The sequence below is a fragment of the Scomber japonicus genome, chromosome 12, assembly GCF_027409825.1.
Source record: "Scomber japonicus isolate fScoJap1 chromosome 12, fScoJap1.pri, whole genome shotgun sequence".
Classification (NCBI taxonomy): domain Eukaryota; kingdom Metazoa; phylum Chordata; class Actinopteri; order Scombriformes; family Scombridae; genus Scomber; species Scomber japonicus.
In genome coordinates this window covers 18,399,086-18,425,810 of record NC_070589.1, presented here as the reverse complement: position 1 = coordinate 18,425,810, position 26,725 = coordinate 18,399,086, and the positions used below count along the sequence as shown (strand labels likewise).

Below are 26,725 nucleotides of genomic sequence, written 5' to 3'. Positions count from 1 at the left end.
GAAGCAAGTTTTGGTACAATTCTGGTATATAAATATCATCAAGAAATTCCAACATGAAAGGCCATGATGACCATCCTGTGTATTCAATAGGTATGATGAATGGGTGAATTTAGCCATGCACTTACAAATTATGATTTAGAAGTTCAAGTGAAGTAATTCTGATATGATATATTGCATGAATATACAGGTGAAAAAAAACAAACAGTAAGAACGTGACTTTAAAGTACATTCATTGTCCATTTATTTTTCTGCAGCCAGAAAAATAGAAAAAAGTAAAACAAAGAACATTCATACTGCTGAAGTGTAGTTTCTCATGCTTGCACATTTACAGTACATGTTGATCTGATACAAAGTTTCTTTGAACTGGACATATTGCCACAATATATTTACAAAAATAACATTAAAACTGCAGTCTCTTTAAACATGTTGACACATTCATAAAAATAAAGCTTTCTGTGACATGTTTACCGAAAAATGATCCTATTTACAGTCAAAGGTGGAGATGAGTCCTGCCGAGCAATGGCTGAGATAACCAAGTTGTTTTGCATGATTGTGAGCGTCAAATTACACAAAGCATCAAAACTAGGACACCACTGAAAGTAAATGTAAAAAAAAAAAAGCATCTAAAAAGACATATTTTCGGTTTTGTCATACCTTTACAAAAATGCATCATTAAGTCACGATGACTCACTACTGATGTAAAATAAGTGAAAGTACCCGCTGATAGTTCTTGGCTGACTGAATCCTTACAGTTGCACTTGCCTTTGTGTATTTCTGTGCCATAATGGTTTTGATTCTATTCATGATTTCTTTTTCTTTTTTTTGAGTCAAATCTATTCAAAACAGAACGATTTTAAAATGTAGGTCTGGAAAACGCAACAAAAAAAAAAGTTACATCTATTTTGAATTGGAAGTAGAAGGTACACTTGGCCACCTATTTTAATATTACACACAATTCTTTTTTTCTTAAAACCTCCAAATAATTGCACTCACTTGAAAACAAAAAGTTCAAGGACACAAATACTGTCAGTTTTAAACTGAGCTGTGTAGGCAGGGCGAACTAAAGGCACAAATAAAGACTGGGCATCAACCCCTCTATATTGGCACTGGCCAACACTTTTCTAACAACAGCCTTAAAAATGACCACTTTGTATGTGAAGTGTAGTTTTGCTACAAGTTGCATCTGTGAATGTCCCCTTTCTACAGCAAACACTCAGGAAAGGATTTGCCTTCTTGGAGGTGATGACATTCAGTATCCAGTGCACTATGAATGAGACAACTGATGATGGCAGCATGATAATAACTACACAACCTAAAACACTGAAGCCCTAATTCATCAGAACCTGTCAACTTGGCCAGGCAGGTGACCATAGTGTGTATGTGTGTGTGTGTGTGTGTGTGTGTGTGTATGTGTTTGTGTGGCTGTGTATATATGTATATACAGTATACTGTATGTGTGTTCATCTGATCAGTGTTCAAACAAACAGAAAAGGATAAATTCAGAAACCCAATCCTCAGTGCAGGAACTCCACTTCACTCAGCTGTCTAGCTCTTTGGTTTCCAAGCCTCTATAGTGCATCAGTTGCAGGCGTCTCTGGGATTGTCAGACTGGCCCCATTAGCCTCACGCTGCCTACCTCAACCTCTCAATTTATTTACTCCCAACACGTCTCCAGGTCAGCTGATGCTTGCTCCCTCTCACTCAGTCAGATTCTCCTCCTTACAGGCATCTGAGGAGAAGAAGAAAGAAATGTGGTTAGAACATTAGTGCTGTAGCATGTACTGCTTAACGACAGCTTGTTGTTAAATCTAGACCTCATTAAAATATTGCTCATCATTTATAATAATGTATGACTCACTCTCACCATGGCTTGATGACAAATTTACCACTCCACAGCAGGTTTTCTCAAAGAATAAACACCAACACAATTTAAGTGTTTAAATCCATGATATGTGTTTCTAGTAGGATTTAATAATTCATATTGCACAACTTTCCACTCCAATCAACAAAAGTGAGAGTCAGCATAATTTGCTGCTGTCTTCTTATCTGTGGAAAATATAGACCTTTCTCTAAACTGAGTGCCCTGTCTTCAAAAACAAGATGTATCCTTCTTTTTGAAGCCCTGCAAGACCGTTCCATCGTCCTTCGTTTCACCCCAGTGAGAAGCTGCAACAGAGTGGTAAATTTAACTAAACTGAGATCGCACTTATCAACAAACATAAGTGATGATGTAAATATTTCAATGAATCCTTGGTTGAAAAACTGTGATGTTTCCTTTTACAGCACTTTGGTGGTCTGCTGCAGCCTGAACACACAGCGTCCATCACTGAATCACAAAAATTATGCAAGCGTCTGTTATTTACTTTCAAGCACATCAATGCTAAACATATTCACATCAAAGTGGAGCTTGCTACTGGCAAACACAGCTGCATTAATGTAAGCCAAACATAATGTAAGTGAGCAGAATGTATAATATATGAAGCCTCTGTGTGGGACAGGTTGAGCCTTAGTTCATATTCAAACCAACATTTGTGATTCAAACTGCTGTGGAAAAGCAGCACAATTAAAACTGTAAATCTCAGGTTTAAAAAAAAAGTAACAATGAACTCTTCATGTGTATTGGACACAGTTTGGGTAATGTGTTATTCAACCAGAGTCATATTCTTCAGGATGAATGTAAAACAAATATACTTTCATTAAAGACTTATCCAAGTTATTTGCATAGACCTGATGCCAGTCTTCTTTCAATAAACTCATTTTGACACCAACTTTGTCCTCAATTTATGTTGCTGTGCTACCCGTCAACATGCATCGCCTGACATCCATGAAACTTCAGGTCTTTTTCTTTCTCATTGCACACAAACACCCCACGGTATATCAGTATTTCATGCAAATCCAAACAGGACTATGGAAGAAAATGCACCAGATTTAACATCATGACATCATTGTATCATATAATGAAAAAAACTTTGATTACTTTGTCTAATATATTTCAATGCACTGGTGAGAAAGCGGTGGAATTATTTTTTTTAACCATCATGTCCTGACAGAGAGTGACGGACTCGTCATCCCGAGACAAAAATCCACACAGTGGCATCCAGCAGGACAAATAGGGCGTCGAGCACCATGCCTCCCTACAGCCAGCTACAGGCGAGAGTTGGCTGGGAGCGAATCATGTGCTCTTCCTACCTGAGACAGGGTTAAAGGGTGGGGTGGGGAGAGAGCTCAGGGTCCAGGACAGAAGGGGAGTTGGGGCTAGCGATTCTGAGCATCTATACCTGCTGGGCTGAGCACCAGAGCCTGGAGGATGTCTGACAGGGAGACGATGCCCTCGATACTGGAGCGTTCGTCCACCACCACCAACCGATGCACCTAATTTAAAAAACACAGACACATTCACAGATTAGTTTGGAGACAATTTGTTCATGTATATTTGTATGTGTTTGTCAAAATCTCACTTCAGCTTTGACTATTCTGTCCACAATTGTCTCCATTGTGTCCATTTTATGGCACTTCATGACTCCTTCGAAGTACTGAGAGCGATGTTTCAGAGCCTGGGTCACTGTAATGTCCAGGTTGTTGTACGTCTTCTCAGCAGCCAAGTTCTGCACACAAATAAGACAATGTGTTGTCCAATGTGAGCCAATACACATCATAGAAGGTAAATCTGTATTTTGTCTCATTCTTAACAGAAATTGTAGAAATTTCAACTCACAATCACGTCGAACTTGGAGTAAATATCCACAACTTTGCCTGCAAGAGAACACAACAAACTCCAATAAGTAAAAAAGGAAGTTCATTAGCACTATAGAATATATATCTTAAATAGTTAAGTCTGTAATGTTACCTGACTCATCCACCACAGGCAAAGCAGACACTCTTCTCTCCACAAAGATGTTGAGTGCTTTGATGATGGGCGTGTCCGGGTGGATGAAAGCGATGTCATGATACGTACCAATGCCCAACTCCCCAAGAGTCTGCTTCATGAAAGCTGGCTTTGGCATTTCACACATCTGGAACACAAACACAGATAAAATGAGAAGAATGCATTGTAAGGGCGATCACCTTTTCATAATAATCACCAAAAAAATACAGCTAGACTATTAATTTCCACATTAACCACTAGGGGGCAGCAGAGAAATGAAAGTGGGACATAGATGAGGGGAACTTCAAAAGTTCTCAGCAGAATGAATTACAATTGGCCATCATTTTCTCATGTTCAAGTTAATTAAACACTCATTTACAAACAGACTAATAAAGCAAGTGTGTTTGGACTCACAAAGAGCTGGAGGAACTTGAGGATCCTCTTGTGTGTGAGAATATAAAGTGCGTTCCCTGTGACTGGGTCGATGACAGGCAGACGGTGAATTTTGTTTTTGATGAGGGTGTAGACTGCATCGAACAGGCTGCAACGCAAAAAAACACGATTAACAGTGACAAGTAGCGCAATGAAATCTTCTCACACTCACTGATCTGATCCAAAACAAAAAGATTCATTATCTAAAGTCAGACCTTGCATCAGGTGATATGTTGACGAGAGGTTTGAATGTTGCTTGAAGGTAAACCTCTGTGGAGCAAGGAATAAAATGATGTAGTATATTAACTGTTGCTCACAAAACAATTTGCTAAAACAACATGAAAGTGTGAACACGGTGCTAACCTCTCCACGTCTCAAGTTTATGTTCCTCTAATTCATATATTTGCACCTAAAATAGAACAACAAAAACACATTTAGTTAAAAAGAAACAACACAGATGATGGGAAATGAAGTAAATCTCATGCAAACATGATCTTTTAAGTGGTCCTACCATTGGTGACTTATAGTATCTGTGTAGTATGATGATGAAATCAGTGATTGTCAGCATTCCTGCAATTAAAAACAGACATTAAACACGTCTCATGTAACATACAGGGCTGTGCCTGCAGGCGTTTAGCAATTGGTTAGAAGAGACCGAGCTAACAAGGGCGTGGTTCAAACAACACATCGCTGACTCCCCCCACCCTCTGTGCTTTATCCTCATGCTGACTTGGCATTCATTATTCATCACAGGCTGACTTGCAATAAACTCTATGCAGGAGAAAAAAAGACAGCACAACAAAGCCAATTCACTACTGTGTTTGGGTTTTGAAACTGTCTTTCTCACAGAAGGTCTGCAGTCATTTATTTATTTTTTGTTTGCTAAACATTATCTCCAACCTGTCTGAGCACCGGTCAATACAGAGTAGTCACTGCTGTGCTTAATGGTTTATGGCAGCTCTAATGACTTCTGCTCAATATAGCATCATGCTCCACTAGCCATGACCAGCGGCATTAATACACAGTGTTTCCTCTGTATTCATTTAACAATGGCACACAAGCACATCAAGGACATTTTCCATCTCTGTTAAAAAATAGAAAAATTACAGCTGCAGTGTTTTTCTCAAAATAAAAAAAATATGTGGACCACACACACTGCAGACTCATAAAGGTGCTAAAGTCAAATCTGTAGAGCAAATAAGGAGAAAAAAAGGCATCTGCACATTTTCCTCATGTGTAATATTGAATCTTTGTGTTCCCTCTGGAGAGATTTTTGACTATCTACAAACTGCATTGCCTTTAGAAACCCTTTTCTTATTATTTGGTCCAAATACTTACAATTGTAAATGAGCAATTTTTTTAAATTCAAACTCAGCTTATACCAACTTAGACCAGAACAGCAGGAAAACCAAACCAGACAAAACATCAACTCGTGACATTCTCACAAACAGTGTTACTAAATATTCAAGCTTCTTTTAAATGACTACCAGTATTTAACAAGCTCTACAAAGCTCTTATATGCAGGTATGTCGCATCATCAACTACCAATACAATTACAGCACTTGATTCTACAAACTGTAATAATCATTACTTACAGAGACAACAAAGTCTATTTCTTGACAGTTTTAAGGGCTTCTTACCCACAAAGCTTTGCTTCTCTGTGTCCCATAGTGGAGCTGCTCGCACACCATTGGCTACCAAGGCAAAGAATGCTTTCTTAACCTGTAAAGCAACAATTGGAAATGACATGTAAGATTATCAAATTCTTCACAACAATATTTAATTATCCTTTCTTAAATAAAAAGGTTTTACATGTAAAATTGACTCATAATCATCATTACATTACTCTTTTTGGTTTCTGACACATGTTCAAAGAGTAGAAAATAACTTTTGTGAAGTGAGCTCTAAACCCCTCTATTGTTTTGATCTGGTTTTAGTATTTCGTTTTCCTTTAGGTAAAGTTTCTTACCCTTTGCCTTCAGCTGATTTAGTGGTTGAAGATCTACACATCAAAGGGGTCAAGACTTCTCTGGGATTACAGTTTAACAGCTTTACGACAGTTTCATTTCAGTTTCATCTACCAACTCATAGAAACTGCTCTGAGGCTAAATACTGTTTCCTTCTCTATTGAATATTAACTTAGCCTGAAAGTTGGTTGTCCTGAAAATTAAGATTCTTCAGCCAGCAGAAGATTGTATAGTACTGCTGCAACTGGTCTTCAGCAATGACTCTGCTGTGTCTCTGAAGGTTTGTGAATTCACACCTCACTCTTTGTCATCCATGTTAACCATTATCATAAAAAAGGGGAAGTTAAAGTATAGAGATGTCAAAATCACCACACCTACCTGAAGCGCTGTGTCGAACACAACCAGTTTTGAACTTGTAGGGACAATGTCGTAGCACTTGTGGGATTTCATAAAGCGCATGTAAATATCACTCTCAGGTTCAGCAGCTAGAAGAAAACAGCAGGAAAACACTTTGAGAGGAAGGAGAAATCTCACAGGGAATATTTAATGAGGGCTTTGAAACAACACATGCTCAAAAGCCTAAACAGCCATTATGGGTTTGGACCACTTACTGCCACTTTAATGCTCCATCTTACTGATCATTAGTCTCTCAAAATAATGGAAAAACAAACATGGGATGTAATGTTTTGTAGGAAGTCCCCTGCACATGATGAAAAAGTCATATTTTCCACATTTGGTTTGAAATAAATATTATATAAATATTATATTAATATAATATTTTATTTTGAAGTGACAATGACACATTTGCTTGTTCCAGCTCCTCAGATGTAAAGATGATTTAATTCCCTCTATTTAATGTCATTTTAAAATGAAAAGCGAACTGATGGTAAGAAATCACTCAATCAATCAATTACTTTTTATTTTTATTTTTTTTAACTTAACTTAACTTTAATGGTATATCAATTAAGCATACATAATTTACTTAATTATGCATAATCCTCAGCTGCAGCCTAGTGAACAAGATATAAGAAAACATGTTCAAAAGCTTTAATTAGCATAATAAAGATGGGGTTGGGAGGCCTGTTGAATATCTCTTTTAAATGCAAGTAGCTTCAGCCTCATGTTGCGCCAACATGTGTCATCATTCATGCGTAAAATTCTCATTTAAAACAAATATTCGAGTCAGACATTCAGAGGATCGGATGATCACAAAACAGTGAAGGCACCAGTCTGTGGAAAGCCTTTATTTCTGATTAATTCTCATCGGATGAGTCGCTGATCTCTGTGGATCTGACTGAGCAGACGCTGCAAAGGCGCACTGCGAATACATTCTACACATATTTCTGATATGTGTCGCCTACTTCAAATGTCTCCTCAGCCTGGCAACATAACTGGAATATCTGCAAATTTTTGAAGCCATCCCAACATTATAATGCGCCACAAAGAAGGTAGTAAAAAGAGAGGACTGTATCAGTAGGTTGACACTTACCATCATCATCTAGTTCAAGTTTCTCCAGCATGCCTTCGAATAAACCGTAGACCTGAAAGAGGGGGGGAAAAATACAGAAGTTTGCTATGAAGAGAGCAGCAACACCTCACGATACACGGTAGCGCACGACAAAACTTTGCTGTAAATTGTGAGTGAGCAGCAGGGTGAAGCGACTTCTCCACAGCGGCTCCGGTAGACTGCGATCAGACGGAGTGTGTTGCGCAAAACATCAGAACAACACCACGACGTCGTGCGCCACCGGAGTTTTATCCATTACACAAAGCTCCTACAGCTCCGATAGATACACACAGATGACAAAAACCTTGCGTTGTGGAGCTGAAACTTTAGTGGCACATTATTATTAGACTACACACACCCCTTAAAACTCAAGAGTGGAACAGTCCCGATCTATTTGCTGCAGTAGAGGGAACCAATGTCTGTACGCTTTTTCTGCAAACAGCTACTACACAAGCGTGCAAGCATTAATCCTACAACAATAAATCAACCAGACTCACTGCTGAAGCTATAATCTGTCAAACAACACTCACCGCAGGAGAGGTCTGTCACAGTGAGCGTGGAGGAAAAAAAAAAAAAAAAGCAGGAAGCTCCACGCGCTGTGAACACACCCCTCCATGCAGAACAACCTGGGTGCTTCACCATATTAGGAAATCCCTTGCGTTGCTTAGCAGCAAGAAGCTGGGGATGCCTTGTCACATCCTCAGCGTTAATTTCCTCAGACAAGACGAGCAACATGGCTGAGACCTGTAAAACACAGCTCTTTAGGACCTTGGTGGTGGCAGCAGCAGCTACATGTGAAAATGACATGCAAATTCTGCTTTTTTGCATCTCCATCGCAGGCCAGTTCCCAGCATGAAATGTGCTGTGTCATGCTGAGATGTTTGCATACTCAAAGTGCGCTTGTTGATACATGATTTTTTTCTCGGTTCCTCATTTGCACAATAGTCCACTGCAGCAGTATGACAAAGCCTGCATACCTGCCTTGGGATGCTCCACAGTCCCTAGTGTGGTCCTGCAATGGTGACACAGCGCTTCTCTCGCCAAAAACCACTCCTGCACTTTCATAAATCTTACCCTGCTGCATTACAGTAGGTACGCAGCCTGCTTCATTATTACAGCAAACTCCAGAGAACGAGACATATATAATTCATTAAATTAATTGTTTTCAAAATTAGATAAGCGACTACATCAGGGTATTATTTTGCAATCCTCCCTTATGTATGATGGAGGGAGGTCGGGTGGGGGTGGGGCGGCATAAAAAGGCACTGACTCATTGCTCCTCAATCACAATCATGAGTCCTTGTGTGTTAATTTCAACAACATACAATATTGCTGATGAAATATTGATTCACCCTCCCTGGCTCAAATCCACAACTACTCACAGGTGACAGGTCAAGATAGACCTTCAGATAATTATTCATTTAAGTGGGACAGAGCATCATGGGATTTCTCACTAGCTGTTTGAAATCTCGTATCACATCCTAACTGGGATTGCCAGTGACCCGTGGTTAATCTTAAAGGGTCCACTTTTTCAGTGCTTGTGCATATATATTAGGGTCTCAGACATGCCTACCATCACACAAACTGCAAAATAAGACCATCCAGTCAGTTTGGTGTGAGCTAGCTTGCTTTCAACTCACATCTTTGTTTCTTCACAATCGATTTCTAGACAAGGCTAACCACCATTTTTGCAAGCAACTGGACTGGAAGCAAACACAATATATCTATGCTAAGAGCTAAACATGCGAAACACTCTGTTGTCGACTGTTAAAGACCAGCACAAATTGCTTCATTGGCCCCCAGCTGGCACACTGTGAGTTTTTTTTCCATTACACAGAGTGAGTGTATGTTGAAGTGTCTGCCAGAAACTGATCCTACCTGCTGGCTAGAAGTGGATTCACCAAGTGTTCAGCATCTTTTGATTAGACTGTGCACTACTACGTCCACATTCCAAGATGGACTGCCAGTATTTTTGCTCAAAAGCTGTACAGAAGAACTGACATCAGCAGGGTGTTCGACATTTAGCAGTCCTTAGACACTCGCACTGTCCCAGCTTTGTGGAAGAAGCCACAGTGAATAATGATTATCGTCTGGTACCTTTGACCTCGATTGTCATGAAATGTGGAGAAAAATTCAGCTCAAGAAGGCAGTTGAGCCAATGTTAGATACATGCCAATTGTCTATACGGACATGGCAGCAGTCAAGATGCCTTTCTCAGCACTTTGCGCTTTATCTCCAAGCACCTTGACAACAAAACGCTTGCTCAAACTTCATTCATTGATTTAAGTTCATTGTTAAATACCATGCAACCCAATGATTTTATTCTTTTTTAACTAATAGGACAAAGCAAGTGAAGGCCAATGGGACACTGTCAGACTAAACATAGCAAAATAGGGGGTCCCACAAGGTTGTGGTCACCTATACACTTTACATTGTACACTAATGACTGCAGAAAAGCATACCACTATACTTATATTGTTATATTTGCTGATGATAATGTGATTTTGAGCCTTCTCCACAAGGGCATGTACCCTTCTGTGTACCACGATGACATAGACACCTTCATGAAGTTTGTGGCACCAACCATATCAATTTCAATGTCACCAAAACACAGGAAATGCTCTTTGACTCGAGGAAAGTGACTGACCACAGGCCAGTGGTCATCAAAAGACCCTACAATCAATCAGGTTTCCTCACATAAATACCTAAGTTTCCACACAGACAACATTCAGTGCTGGAAAACACACATTGATAACCTGTGCAAAAGACTGCAGCAACAATTTTCATTACTTAAGCGATTGAGGCTATATGGAGTGAGTGGTCTAGTGGGAAATCCAAAAGAGCTTTATTAAATATGGAATTACAGCATGGTTTGGCAAGCTAACAGTGCATATAAAGAGCAAGATTGCCAGCATGCTCGAAACAGCTATGAAGGCAATAGGGCAGAAAGACTGTGAGCCCATACAGAGCCTGTCTGAGTAGGTAGTAATGAAACAAGAAACAAAGATCACTGCGGACCCTGAACATCTACTCTCCTCTGAATATCCTCTGCCATCATTATTGGTCATCATCATTTTTTTTTTAATGGGTAGCAAGGAACTGCAGTACTGTGCCCAAATTTCCCCTTAAGAGTTGTTGGAGGTGTGTTTGTCATCTACAACTCTTCATCAAACATCATCTCTGTGGCTGTTTCTGCTTGTGCTATTCCTACCTGCATTATTTGTAACTGATCCACTGAACATAAGGTTCCAAATATCTACATATCTTGTTGTCTCAATCTGTTTTATTGAAGAATGGCAGCTGCTAAAGAAGCTCACCTAATTCAGTGATGATAATGTTTCATTTCCTCTAATTCTTCATGATTAAAGTCTCCTGTTATAAAAGCTTTTAATATGAAGCAGAAAAAGCAGCAAATGTTGTTAAAACTGCCTGTTAAGAGACAGAGGCTAAACTGAAAAGCTGCATAAAGGGCTAATGCATATATATTTTGAACTGTGGCCCATGTAAAGCTACTTGAGAGAGGTCCCTGAACGAAAATATGGAACTGGAAATGAGCTTTAAGTAAAACCCTTGGTGAAAAACCCTGAACTAGTTCTCAGCTGTTTTTCCTGCAACAGTCAGTTAGTTCTGCACCCTGCTTAGCCATCATCTAATGTTGGCTGAGATAATGCTTCAATCCTGAAACAATATTTACAGCTTCTATTTGCCATCGATGCTCAGGGCAAACAGTGCAAACACAGTCCTGTTGACACACACAATACTTCAATATCAGAAATCGAATTAATTGAATTGCATCATCCATTCTTTCTATTCACCACTGTCCAAGTAAACGCTTATGAAAGAGTAGCGTGTGCCTCATGGACTGTTATAACCCTAACCCACAAAGGGAAAACAGTTATTAGCTTCAACATCACATGATCCTTGCAGTATTATCAGTACACTTTTAGCAAATATAAACTAGTACTACTGATATCAAATTTGTTTAAATGCTTCAGCATCTTACTTGTAAATTAAAGTAAAAATGTAGTCTCATACTTAGTCTTATTTTTAAATAAAGACAAAAATGTTTCACCAGTGGTGCAAGTACTGGCGCCTCCACTTGAAGAATTCATATGCATGCTATTCATGAGCCCCAGGACATTTCAGTCAATACTTGTGAACTCATATTGCTCTCTCCCAAAGCAAGAAACTGGAGAGATGACCTTTGAACTAGTTTTGTATCTGTGATGTGAAATCTCTCAGGTCTATAAACAACAAAGGGTGCACTGACGTCATAGAGCCATAAGACACAAAGTCTTCACACCAAATTATGTTTATGTTCATCAACTGCTGATTGGTACAAAAACCTGCAACAAAATCTCTTAAAGTCTGAGTTATAGCCCCTTTAATTAACTGTTCAGAGTCCACACACAGAGTTAACAGAGTTAACTGCTCTAAACAAATGAGATGTATTCTTAAAATGGATTGCATTCCTCTTTAATGGCTTCAAGATTAGTAACATTTTTGCAGTGTGACTCACGTGTTGTGAGGTAGAGTATGGTGGCACAGGGCTCGAGGAAGGGATCGGGGGTTTAGCAGAGGGTAGACCTAGGCGCTGTCCTGTGTCCGGAGGTGTGGAGAGACATCGGGAGCGAGAATTGGGCTCCAGGCGTTCAGGGCTTGGGCCACTCTGCTGGGCCTCCTGGGTGAACACTGGCTGGCTGGCTGCCTGTGTCGGGGTGGTTGGTGGTGTGGAGTATCCAGAGGCTGTAGAGAGATAAAGGTCCATACAACAGATATTTAGCAACTTATCTCTTGTTCGTCTTGATGTCAGTCCATACTGTGTTTTCAGTGACACTGAAATGCAGTGCGGATTAACATCGGTGATAGGCTTAGTTGGTAAGATTGAGAAGCTACAATCGTGACTGCTGCAGATACCATCAACGCTGTCGCATGCTATAACAGACAAGGAATGCACATCTGATCCATCAGGGACTGAGAGAGCTGAAGCTACTGAGAAACAATAGAGATAAATGAGATAAAGTCATGGCCCAGCTGACAGACAGGGATGAAGTAAGTAAAACCACCATTACAAAACCGAATTATATGAACTTTAATCACAATTAACAGCATGCGTCAGGGATTTTATGCCTTTAACAGAAAAAGGACAATAGAGCGATGACATAGGGGTTCATGGTAAGAGCCGTAACCCGCTACACTGACAAGGTACAACAGCATGTGTCAGTTTTCTTAAACATCCAACATTGCAAGTTTTCAAAACACATAAAAACACAAAGCAACTAATAGAAGTGTCAAGTTTGTTACTATACTATACTACTATAAGTTACTATAAGAAATAATATTAAAATGAGTATTGATCCCTAGTATACAGATACACTGCACTGTAACTTGTAGGCCCCAAGCAGTCAGGTCTAAATGTGCTCTATCCCAGAAGCAGTTGTCATTCACAGGCTCACCCCAGGGTGTGTCCTGTTCCCATTATACTATACAAATGATTGTAGGAGTAACTACAACAACAGGCATCTCCTGAAGATTGCAGATGACACTGTTTTATTGAGTCTGCTTCAGGATGGAGAGCTTGATTATGGGCCAGTTGTGAAGACTTACAGTGCAAAACAAAAAAAGGGGTGGTGATGCCCTCAACAGTACACAGCAGTTTTTTTTAGTAGATACCAAAGGCAGACAAGTCTGACCACTCAGTCTAGGAGGAATTTGCTCCTTGCCCTTCTGGGTGGAGATACAGGTTCCTCAGGGTAAAATGCAAGAGGTTTATACTTTCCTTTGTTCCAAGTGCAATAAATGCGCTTCAATTGCACTGAACATTAATTGCACTTCTAAGCTGCACTTTATTATGTGTATCATTCCAGTGGTGTGATACATATAATAACCAGATATATATTTTTGTCTGCTTGCTGTAAAACTTGTGATTAATGTCCCATGTCCTCTTGTATGTTGTGTTTGTGTTTGTGCCCTCTACTGCAAATCAAATTTCCCAATAAAGATCTGAGCTGAACTGAAATGAACTTTTTGGCTTGGTTGTGCCATTTTACCAATTTTAGATATTGAATGGTTTATTGTAAACAAGCACTTAAGTTATTTGATTCAAAATTTTTTCTTGTTAAATGATGAAATTAAATGATGCACTTTATAAACATAATAATGACTAAACACATTATAAAAGATATTAAAAGCCCTACATGCCCATGGTGCACAGTTGGTGTTTCACTTATTCTGCCTAATTAAACATTATCTGAGGACTGTGTAGGAGTGTAATTCTAACATTACTCCACCTCACTTCAATCTAAGCATATAACTAATTATAAGTGAAGACACCTGTGTGGGTTTGCAAAAGATATGGGGTGTTTTAACAAATAATAAGAGGTGTGTTTACATTGAGAGTTACTAAAATTTTATTTGGTATTTTAAACCCTGTATTGTTTACACCCACAGCCACTTATATTTCTTATATATCAGTGGAATACTGTGAAAAAGTAGTGTCAATTAGTGTATCTTGAGATTTTACACTATTGTTCACGTCTTAGAATATTGATATAGAACCAGGAAATTTCATATTTAGTCATTTTTAGTATTTTTTTTTTTTACAACTAATTGTATGGCATTTTCTATATGTAAATGTAATTATACCTTTATTAATTGATTTTTAAAATATTTTAATTAAGCAATTGATTATAATTAACCACTAAAGAACTCTAGGCTATAATTATTCTGGCAGCATATCCCTCGATAACACTGCAGTAAGCTGGCAGCTGTTGACATCTGCATCACTCTGAATGTGATCATGAAAAATCTCTTGATGACACTCCAAAGGTCATCCCATCTGAATGAGCACTGTGAAAGGTGACCAATAAAGAAATAACTGGACAAAGAAACACAATGAAACATCCAGGTCACCTTTTCCCTCTTCATGACATCCCTCCACAATAACTAGGCCAATTACAACACAACCACAGGCCTTAAACTTAACTCCAGTCAGCTGTTTGTGATGCATCTCCTGCTCCGGTAGTGTCAGGTTGGAGGTGTCAGTCACATGACAGCACACACTCACATGCTCTTTTGCGTCAGGCGTCACAATATTACACACAGTGACATGCGACACTCATGCTGACCAGGCTCCACCCTGCTGACATATTTCAGAGGCCAAACAATGAGTGACATGAGTGATGTGTACCAAATGGTTCACATTACAAGACCTTCACCATGAGACTTCCAGTTGACTTATAACATGTCGACATATACAAAACAGAATGCCAATGTATGCGTATGCAAATGTGACACAAGGAGTCAGCCAGCAGCATGGAAATACAAGAATCAGTTTTAGTAAATCGTTCAATTTGACTTGATCATGCGCAACAAACTAAGATCATTAACAGGTATTTCAATTTATTTATTCATTGGAGCATTTGAGGCTAGTCCTGAGTGACCCAAGACAGACATCTCCATATTATGATCAATATGATGTAGTGAAAATCTGGAGAAACTACAGCTATCTTACAACTGTCATTTTCAGTACTTCTGTTCTGATAATAATAATAATAATAGAGAACCTTCAAGAAGAATAATAGATTACATTGTGCGTTTAAATAAACCCCTGTGTGTTGAGTGAACATGTTTTCTTGGTCCGTCTAAGTGCACTCCAACACTATCTCTTGACATTTAGTTGGCCAGCCCTCTCTGGCGTGCTTTGCTTCCGCCATGCAGCCTTCTTATTTTAGCCACGCTGTTGTGGCACATTCCATAGGAGGAGATAACAGCGGCGCTGGGAGCCCTCTCCTCAGCCTGGTTATTAAGGGGCAGCTAGATACCACCCAGGAAACAGGAAATAAATACCTGGCTGTAAGAAGTCTTAGTTTATCCAACTTTACACACATAAAAGAACCTCTCACAAAACACTCTAGAGAATATTTCAAAGTGAGGCATCCTATCCGATCCAATTAGTTGCATTAATCAATAAGTCGACTGACAGAAAATTAATGTGCAACTAATCTGATAAATGACATTCTGACATTTTTCAAGCAAAAAAGGCTAACATTCTCTGGTGTTAGCATCTCAATAGGGAGGATTTTCTTTGTCTTCTGTGGTTACTGGTCTAACAAAACAAGCCATTTAAATATATCACCTTAAACCTTAGAATCAGATGTAATGTGATCTAATTTTCTGACATTTTATAGACCATATGACCAATGATTAATTGATCAAATATGCAGATTAATCAGTAGTTGCAAATTGCTAGTCACTAATATTTTTGAGAGCAATTCAGGGATCTGGAACCAGGATCACGTAACCTGGTAGTCTTGCTGCAATTGACTATAATGCTGTGCAGTCAGCACTCATAAAAAACGATCCTGTGGGTGCCCCCCGGGGAGTTGACAGGGTGTTTTCAGTCATGTGGGGAAACAGTGACTCTAGAAGCAACACAGGCCTCATTGGTTGAGGGCAGAGAAGTACTGAGGCCACAACAGGCCTAGTGAACACCCTGCTACAGCCTGGTCAGCCACGTAATACAATGAATCACAGCTGTGAAAGACCACGTTTGTATAAGTGTTCTGGTTAAAACTGGTGTGCAGATTGTGAAGCAATAAATGATATGACAAAGAGTAAGTGACCCTGATTAGCAACAATGGTCTAGAACCAATTTACAGTACTAGGTAAACTATAGCACCAGCACTATAGCTCCTAATAATAGGCTCACAAAATGGATCCAAAAAAAATAAGTATGTAAATAAGTGTGGAAGCTGCATCATGGAAAAGCATTTGAATGAGCAGTCAAAATTTACTGATATACTAACTGATATACAAAGTGTTGCTGAGAAGCACACAAATGTCCTCTTACTGGCCACTATTGAAATTTCTCATGCACATGTCAGCTTCTGAAAGGGTGCAGAAAACAACCTGCATTGCAGCTTCCTTAGTGTGAAGTCTCTGGATCAAAACACTTATATTCTAGGCTGGGGTGTCACCATGTCGTATTCTTTCTTTACGACGAACTCCACAACCAATACAGCCACATATGCACGTACATCATTATGACAGGACTCTGCTCCTCTCATCTACTCAACCGAGGTCAAACTGGCTCTAAATCAGGATCTGTGAAGTCGGTGATAAAGTGCCACTTGAACGCCACAGTGATCCCCAGTGCTTTTCTCATCAAGCGCTATGAGTTTACACTATACAGTAACTGCTTTAAGTCTGCATGCTGATCCATGCTTTAATTAGGCATACATCTTTTCTGTCACGGTTCATGGCCTGTCTCCTGTCATGAAAAATCTGCAGGAATATTAAATGTGAAGTGAAAGCCTCCATATATGAGGACGAGCCCCTAAAATTCAACTTAACATTTCTGACTGTATGAAACTGAAATGCTTCCTGTCAATCTTAATAAAGTTTTTAAATTGGAGCAGGTATTCTGAAGAGACTGCCTTTGAATGTGGGGCATTAATAATGACATTGAACTGGTACTATATCAGGTAGCGTGGTTATAAAATACTCTCCTGCAATGGTAGAACTATTCCAAAATAAAAATACAGTTAAAAGTTGTTGCTCCCTTTCATTTGGACAGTGCATTACATAACAAGTCTCCAATGGAAGTATTATTCCATAGACCACTTTTACATTTGAATTATTGGAGTCATAATAATAAAGTACATTGCATGAATTTTGAGAATGTGGTAGCTACCATCTTTCCCCTGTTTAGCCCTCACATATAGCTTTAGCAATGCATTCTTTTGTGAAACCCGAGACCACCCACGTAACCAGCACCTAAACTGTATGGACCACCTAAAGCTATAGAAAATGGTATAGAGAATCTACATATGTATACAGTGCCAGGAGTGTTCAAACTAAGACTGGTAGTGTATGTAAAATAAGAGATTTATATTTAATAAAGATGATGCTCTCTTTTATGACATTTACTATAGAGACAATAGTAATCATTTTTAAGAATAATTGTGCAGCATCCTGAAATTTTGATTACATTATTCCGAAAACCTTAAAATATATTGTCCTTCAAAATGTGCACTAACATTATATATGTGTTGTATGATTGCAAACATGCAAGATATAAATGCAAAACTACTGGAGGAAGCTGAAAGGACATTTCATGATAAGAGCAGGTGAGGAGTACTGTAGGTGAAAAGCACAACACATTACCAGATAGACACGATGCCTCGGATTGATGCCTCCCTCCTAGCCCATCTTGCTCCTTGCGTTTCTTGCTCCTCCTCAAGCTGCCAAACCTCTTCATGGAACGCGGTGAATTGTGTGTTCAAAACTAAATGTGACCATGACCATCTGCATTACGACTGGAGAATAAACATTGTTCAAAACTGTATCAAATAAGAGTCATTCCATATTGCAATATGAAGAAAGTATGTTTAACTGATGTGACGCCACAGATCTTGACAGTGGTAAGGCTTGGTTACGCTGTCTAGTCTTTCTTTAAAAAAAGGAAAGAAATTGTCCTTTTTTCCTGAAAGGAGGAAACTGGTCACCTACAACTGACGGATGAAGAAAATGTACGATGGTCTTCTTTTGAGTTATTGTTAATCTGTGTAGAAAAAAAAACTAATTCTGGCTATTCTGCAAAGTTAAGCATTTCATTTCTTCTTGGAGCTGGCAGTACTACTTACGGACAGAAAACGACAACATCAGAAAGTCACCAATATAGGCTAAGCTTGCATATCCAGGCAAAAAAAAAAAAATCCTCTAGGGCCACGGAGCAGAGAGCCAGCAAGAAGCAACGTATAGTCTTTTTGTCAGCTCATATATTAGATGGAAAAGAAATGGAGAGTATGAAAGCTGTAAATTCCAAACAACTTCAGAGAAATGTCCCTCTACCAAGTGATGCAAATAATGGCTGGTAACGGAGAGTGCCTCTTCCCCCTCTCAGTGGTGTCAGTGCTGTAAATTGTCAGGTGCAGCTGTGGGTGGCGTCTCTTTAATATAGCACGCGTGTCAGCAGCCTGTAAAAGGAGGCCAGTCTATGAGGGACACAATAACGATTGGTTCAGGCTTCACATCTCCCCGCCCCCCCTCCTCCAACTGCCCTCCCTACTCCCAGAGAGTAAATTCAGCACAGGCACATCTGTCTCACTCAGTCTTCGCACAATGTAACATACATTCAAGATCACATAGTCTTTTTCTGAGAGATAAGAACCTTCAATTCTTTGAATTTGCAGTTAAGCCATCAACAGGATTAAAAATAAAGAAGTAAAGGTTACGGTTTTCCGCTTAGAGTCCCACAGCTTTGTCATTTGTGCAGTCAGTTGTAACTTTTGGGGGCCTGACCTTTAAGATTGCTGAGGCCAACCCCCGTCAGATGACAGCAGGGGGACATCCCATGTTCTGTCAGCTGATCAGAAAGCTTCCATTCAATACCACCTAGCCTCCCCTCACCTCAACAGATGGCCCACTCGGTGCTCACATTAGCTACAGCCTGTCCAGGACAGATCTCAATTAACATGTTATGCAACTGTTCCTCTCAGCTCAGTGGGTCAATGACCAATATGATTTAGGGATTGAGATATCAATGAGTCACCTCAAACATCCTGTCACAGCCTCTGTAATGTTGTCACTATCCTACTAAAGTAAGTTTACATCGATTTGTGTTGAAGGTTGCTAAGTTAATGGTTTCCGTTCAGGCTTCCTCAATGACCAGTAAGGATATAAAAGGCTATACAAAAATACATCTGGGTGTCTTTGGTGTAATTTTGCTAAGCTCATTCCTAGCTTACTTTCACCACTCAAAAAATAAATGAAAAAATCTACCTGCCCTTGTAAGGACTATGTTTTGTGAATTTGGAAACTCAAAACTACTCAGTTCCTTTATTTACTGACAACATACAGCACACAGTAGCAACAGAGAGCAGAGAGAGAGAGAGAGAGAGAGCAGAGAGAGAGGGTGAGAGAGAGAGCAGAGAGCAGAGAGCAGAGAGAGAGAGAGAGAGAGAGAGCAGAGAGCAAAGAGCAGAGAGAGAGAGAGAGAGAGAGAGTGAGCGAGAGAGAGAGAGAGAGAGAGAGGTTGTGTGAGGAGCTCCTGAGTCTGGTCACTTCCAGATAAGGCTATGAGAGTGTACAGTTGCCTTCAGCAGTGAGAGACTGACAATGTCCAGGCGATGGGAAAACACAGATTTAGAAGAGCTGGGAATGAGGAGACATTCTGATCATATTTGTATTAGGTATGGATATAAATGCACCTGAGAAAAACAACATTTACCCAATGATGGATACGCAAAAGAGGAAAAAGTCAGATGCTCAGAAATACAAATAATTCTGCAAAGAAAACCTCCAAATGTACTTAAATGGCAAAAATAATAAAAATGTAGAAGTTATAAAACAATGACAACTTTATCAACACCAGTTTTTTTAGAACTAAATCAAGACAAGTCTTTGCCTTCAGCACACCCTTGTGGCTAAAAGGGGGTGCCTACAAAAACATACCACCAACAAAAATAGAAAGACTGGTGAGCTCACTCCCAGTCACTGCATCACATTCATTTGAATCATTTACAAGCCACATCATTAGCCAGCAAACAAACACAGAGGATGTTTTATCTCAGACCACATCATACATTAGCAATCCTGAGCATCTGGCACGAGAAAGTCGTGGCAGTTAGTGTGTTTTGGTGTGTTTTTAGTTCGGTTACCATCAATAACAATCTCCAGAGGAAACAGAGCATGCTGACTCTTGAGGTCTGGCCCTAACACATCTATTCCACCAGCCTCTGCCAAACTGACCCTCCGTGAGGAAACAGAGAAGAATGGGTATATGTACGAGCCAAAAACCCATGACTCATCTTTCTGCTGTTTGATGCTGCGTCCAGCAGGGCTGTTTCCATGTAAAACAGGCTGGTTTTTGTTATGTAATAATCAACCACCCAAATGCACGAGAAATGAGAGCTGAAAATGTCCCTGTTAGATCTGTACTTTACAAAAGAAGGCCTTGTTTAGCCTAGTCTGTCTCATTCCCACTTCTTTGTGCATACCAGTATGACCATTAAGTCATTAATGAATGTTAATGGTGATATGGAGAATGGACCATGGCTGCGTGCCCACCTGTGAGATGCCAAACATGTAACTTAATCTATTAAATTGGTTTTGCAGTGCATAGCTCAATGTTAGGGATGGAATGCTAAAAAAAACTTCTTTGATTCTGACAATAAACAAAGCTGACCATTTCCTTTTCCTAGAGAAAGTTGTTGAGAATAGTAAGAGGATGACTGATAATGAAGAGACATCTGTCTGCACTCAAGTGATCGCCTGCCAGTCTGACGAGGCTTGTGACTGTGTTGGCTGTGGAGCATCACAAAACAAAGAAAAACAAAGCCGTGGGGGGTTTTTGTTTGGTTTTTTTTTTAACCATGGGGAAACCAAGGCTTTTACTTCCTTGTTGACACAATCAAGTCACTGAGAAAATGTGGCAAAGCATGTTTTCATGTCAGTTCCATCTAATGCTGCAAAATATCTGAACTCACGAACTTAATCAGATAGACCCAAGTTCCTGTATGTGGCTTTACAAAGTACTCAGAGCAGGAAATCCAAATGTCTGTGATACTGCAACCTCATGTATTGTGCCTTACATCCTGTGAGATCATTTTTTTTACCTGTGTCTGCTTCTGTACAAAATAACATCAGTGTCATCATGAGAGGAAATGCTCTCTTTCAGGAATGTCCATATAAAACTTTCAAAATATGGTTATAGCCAAACTTGAAAATAGTCCTTTGAATTTCTATCAACAACAACCTGAGTTTTCATATTGACACAGTTAAAAATATATGTTAATAAAAGTTCATGTTCATTCACGTGAATCAAATGGTAGTCATTGCGTTGGTTGCTTTTTGGACTTACCTTTCCTGGTTCTGGAGAAGATTTTCATGCTTGGAGGAGTGGCGTTTGATGAGGAGCGGAAGATGCCACTGAAGCTCAGGCGACGGGGGGACTTGGGTGGTGAGTTCTGATAGGAGGGATAAGGGAAGATAGTTTTTGGCGAACCTGAACCGGTCTTCGATGGCACCGGGGCAGACTGGGGACACGGGGGCAGGGGGCTTCTCACAGGAACACCTTTGATGGGACTGGCTGAACGGATGCGACGCTCTCCCTGAGAGACAATTACAACACAGTTTTATTTTACATGTGTGGTTTATGAACAGAGTGTATCCACAGTGAGAGGCTGCAGAGCTTAAAACAAAGAGCCATGCCAGATAAGCAAATGCACAGAAGTGATTTATTGTGAAATAACACATGCTGTTGCACTGTTTGTGGGGGCTCGCTCTGTTGGTCACTTCTCCTTTCCTCACATATGAAACACTTTGTTTTGTGTAGTCAGTCTGATTGTAACACCATATAGTATCTAATAAAAACCAGTGTGAGAATGAAAGTACAAAATGCAAAGTACAACAACAAAAAGTATTTGCATAACGTAATTGTAATGGTAAAAGCAAGAGAATTGATCGCTGGTCCCAGGAGCTCATCAACACATTTCCACACACGTCTTGTCATTTTACATTTTAAAGAAAATCTTAGTTTGCAGGGGCATCTCATATTCTTCCATTAAACCGAGCTGAAAAGAAATCTGGTGCATGGACATTTTTGCAATTCATCCTGAACAATGTATTACAACTGAAATGTTTTTTTATCAGACACTACACATATACTCTTTCTCCATTTCCCTCGAAGACCTCGTGCCACACAAAATGTTAGCATGGAACCATTTTAAATAGCCTCGCCCTCTCTACACGGGCAGCTAAGAGCACCGTCAGATTCACTTATCAGACAATCTGCGCTCCTCTTAGTTACACAATAGTGACATTATCTTTCATTGTGACTTCCTGTCTTCATAAGTGTCTTTACCAGGTCAATATCATGTAAACACATGGAGAAATGATTCTTTATTCGCTCTACAGACATCAAAACACAACATGAGAGACGGCAGCCAATCTAGCTGGAGACAGAGAGAGCCTCCTCCCACCAATGACTGCTGCCTGCTCTGGATGTGCCAACAACAAACCATTTAACCGTTTGTAGGCTCTGGTACAGTAAAGCATTGTAAAATACAGGAATATCTAACTCAAGGGTTGTATTTACAGTAAACAGTAAAATGCAACAACAGTATTTTGGTAACATTGTGGGTAGATTAATAGATGAAAAGCCTGCGTAATAACCACTTTCAACTAAACATATGAGCTGCACAGTGATATGAAGTGCAAAGAAAACCACTGCTGCTGCAATTGAGGAAAAAAAAGGGTACTGGAAATAGCTGAGACTCAATCTCTGAATTAGTTATAAATCCAAAAAGAGATGAATTATTTTGTCTGGTCTCCATAACAAGGGTCCAGGATAGTATTTGCTTAAGGCTGGCTCTACTCCATACACACATTTCTGTTTAAACCAATCCTGTGACAAATCTGAGGGAGCGAGAGCACACACCCATCTCCTCTGTTTGCCAACAACTCTCGCTCCGTCATTGTGTAAGAGCTTGTTAAGGCAAGTGAACTAGATACCGGGGTCTGTCTGGATACAAAATATCTCTTTCAAAAACACAAGACAATGCATTTTTTTTTTCTCATCAGCTTGGCACTAATATTAATAAAGCAAAACTAATTAGAAAAGGTAACATTTATTCTGGCTGATTTGAGATAATGGTTAAAGATTATTCAAACTCAAATCAATTAGAGCAGACAGTAGGAAGAGGCTGCTTTCTTTTATAAAAATCAATTTCCTGTATGTGATCCTGCTATGCTTGGAGACAGTGGGCGTAATGTTACTGCAAACCAGTGAGGGTTGGCAGAATCGGAGAGATGGACTTGTGTAATATTTTGCTCTGTGAATGTGTCGAAAGTCAAACAAACCGAAGCGAAATAGACAAGATAAATTATAAGCTGGGGAAAAAAAAGCAAGCTTCAGCAAACAAAAATAGTTGGCAAGTAAATGAAGAATGACAGCACAATAATAATTAAATGGAAATACTTTACCATCTGAGCACCACTTTTAGTTGAGCCACTTGTCTCCGGCTGTGGGGAAGTGAACGCACCGAAGTCCTGCACATAAAAATCACACCTAAGTGTCAAGGATATAGCTAACTTCCAGGAAATACAGGGGGAAAAAACAACATGGCATGTCATAACAAGTAACATGAATGTCTTCTTAGCAAAAAGCAAGATGAATGAAAATCGACAGTTTTAATACAAAATGGACTAAATGCTCTTCTTTGTCAATTTGAGTGACACGTTCAAGTTGATAACAGACTTTTGACATGCCACTGTGAAAGAAGATAAACATGTTTTGCTGCCAGCATGGAGAGCTTTGCAAGAAAAGGCAACACTTAATACACTCCTTCACCATACCAAGGGTTGGGTTTTACATTCCACTTTAGACAGATAATACTACGCATGCTGCAGCACAGAGGGCACTTTAACTACACACACATAATTAGACTATGCAAACCTGTTTTAATATCTTTTAACCTCTTGTGTCAGCGCTTCCACTAAGTTGTCAATTTATTTGTGGCGGACTAGTCAATGGAGGAAGTTTAACATGCAAGCACGTGAGAGTTCAAACAATTCAGCATGTTATTTTTCTAATCTACATGATTAGAGGTGCTGCATAAATGCAAAGATAAGTAATCACATGGTACATTCAGCTGTATTTTTGCAGAGTCATTTCAAAACAAAACACACACACACATGCACACACACACGCACACATACAAATGATGTTCCTACTATGGGAAACACAGGCTGTACAGAGTTCATACAAACAAGTCATAGGTGGACATGAAGGATGACATCCAAAAAAAAAAAAAAAAAAAAACCCATGCCTGTGAGTTACAGTAGCAAGGCTAACACATGCCACAAGACACAACAAAATGTGCTCACAGTATTCACATGTTTTAACCTTGAGAACAGAAGGTCTATAGCATTTTATACAGCCTACAGTGATACCATTCATCCACAAGTGTTAGTGTTAGAGTAGGCCTGTGGTGTAAAGAAAAACACAATCACAGACACAAATTGTCCACAATGATGAATAGAGGCAATTGTAAATGAGGCATGGCTAGTGAAGTGAAATTAAATAAACAAAGGCTGTCAGTATAATGACCACCATGAATTATGACTCATTGGTTTGGAGCAGGTTGCTTCCTCTGAAATCCTTCCTTGTTTTTATAGCCACAGAAATGTGATGCACACAGTTGTTATTAAAGCAGAGTTAGCTGCAATGTTTACTGCTAATGCACAACACCTATTTTCCAACAGTGCAATGCTGGTTTTGCATAGAGGTAATTTAACATGGCCGTGATCCACAGACAGCTGTCAATCACAAACAAGCGCGTGCACTGCTCTAACGTCGCGTGCGAGCACAAAACCGAAGATGCAACAAAAATGGCCAAAAACTTTCAGCCCTAATTTAATACAAGTTTTCCTCTTTTTTTTTTAAACAGTCACAGTAAGAAGCCACATTAGTTGATACTTCACCGACTCACTGGCATGTTAATCCGCAGACTTCTCCTCTTCTTTGGCATTTTCTTTGAGCTGTCCTTGTTGGACTCCATCACTGTGCTTCCCATTTTTTTTTTCTTCAAATGAGCAAAAACATCAACAACCCCCCCTACCCAAAAAAAAAAGTGTGCTGCTGACTAACTGCAGTAAAGAGACTGCGGACAGTCCACGACCGCCTCCACCTACACTTCAGCTGCCCCCTTCTGCTTACTACGACAACACCGAGGCGCTGCCTTTACCAGGAAGTAGGCTTGGCCGTCCAAAGAGGCAGGGCACGCATCTACAAATGACTTTAAACCAGACGCTGGCTGTTTACAGATGTTATGGCACAGTCGGTATCCCGGAGGAAATGTGTGTCCCCCTGTCCCCCTCACTGCCACTGAGAAACCGGGTTGTTCCGGTATGTTGTCTGAATTATTCATTTTTTTTTTTTCGTCAAACGCCATAAGGAAGTGGGGTTGTTTCTGAAGCACATTATACTTCCACTCCCACTATTATTTCCTTGTACGGTGGCAAAATAAGGAAAGTCAAAAATGTAGGTGGCCAGCTAGGAAAAACACGTTGTTGTTGTTTTTTTGTAAGGGATGCTAATTTTGACGCAACACCACGCAAATCTACCACTTTATAGATGCTTCACCAATAGATGTCAGTGCGAGTCAGATTTGAACTGGTTTGATATGTGGACAAGGATGAAATACAACTCAGTAAGAAAAGAATAATAGCAACAATTAAGTCAGTTTATTGATATAGTGGGCTACCTTTCAAGAGCAATACATAAATCATAATGGAACAGGTAGAAAAGTAGAAAAAGAACAAAAATGGAGACAGGAGCATTTGTGGTGCAGGGAGCAGCCAACAAACACTGATCAGTCAGGTGTCACATGAAACCTTTTTTGGTAACCTTTTGCAAGTAGCTCAGGGGTGTTTTAATTAAGCAGGTGATAAGGTGTTAACAGTACTTGTGTGTAGGGACAAGAGCTCAATATGAAAACAGGATCTACATTATTTTGTGCCTTATACAGTAACAATATCTTAAAATCCAGTGGTAGCCTGTTTAAAGATGCTACAAATATATATAGGCAAAATGTGGCCAACAGTCCTCGCTCTTGTTAATCACCTGCACCACTTTCAATCAAAACAAATCACCTTAATCCATATGTGAGAAAATAGCCTGCATAGTTATCTGAAGATTATAAGAAAAAAAACATATTTTGGGTAGTTTTCGTTTGATAATGTTAGACAGGGCATTCAGTTTCTCATGACCTCACAAGTTTAACAAGTTACAAATGACAAAACAGAACCTTAAACAGAATCAGATTTGACCTCAAAGGGAGAAAAGATGGAAATACGTACCATGGACAACAGAAACTTGACTGTGAAGTTATTCATTTGGAAAACCCACTCCAGGAGCCAGGCTGAAATAAGGGTAGAGGGACCACTGCT

General features: G+C 39.6%; 1 protein-coding gene across 1 annotated transcript; it reads right to left on the bottom strand.

The window, feature by feature from the left end:
* Positions 1-224: 224 nt before the first annotated feature.
* LOC128369149 (5'-AMP-activated protein kinase subunit gamma-1-like) lies at positions 225-25,583 on the bottom strand. Its single transcript, XM_053330139.1, has 16 exons — positions 25,267-25,583; positions 23,759-23,824; positions 21,636-21,885; positions 12,291-12,517; positions 7,754-7,805; positions 6,643-6,749; positions 5,938-6,019; positions 4,809-4,867; positions 4,661-4,706; positions 4,513-4,567; positions 4,280-4,406; positions 3,848-4,013; positions 3,716-3,753; positions 3,459-3,605; positions 3,279-3,372; positions 225-1,729 (listed from the first exon to the last, which is right to left on the bottom strand). Exons 1-16 carry the CDS (start codon positions 25,348-25,350, stop codon positions 1,698-1,700), a joined length of 1,632 nt encoding a protein of 543 aa, XP_053186114.1. The 5' UTR covers positions 25,351-25,583; the 3' UTR covers positions 225-1,697.
* Positions 25,584-26,725: the final 1,142 nt, after the last annotated feature.

Coding starts and splice junctions, on each gene's coding strand:
- LOC128369149 (XM_053330139.1), bottom strand. CDS start 25,350: ATGGGAAGCACAGTGATGGAGTCCAACAAGGACAGCTCAAAGAAAATG. Junction 6,750..7,753: donor ACTTGAACTAGATGATGATG/GTAAGTGTCAAC, acceptor GTTTTCTTCTAG/CTGCTGAACCTGAGAGTGAT. Junction 1,730..3,278: donor TCTGGTGCTCAGCCCAGCAG/GTATAGATGCTC, acceptor TCTTCTCCTCAG/ATGCCTGTAAGGAGGAGAAT.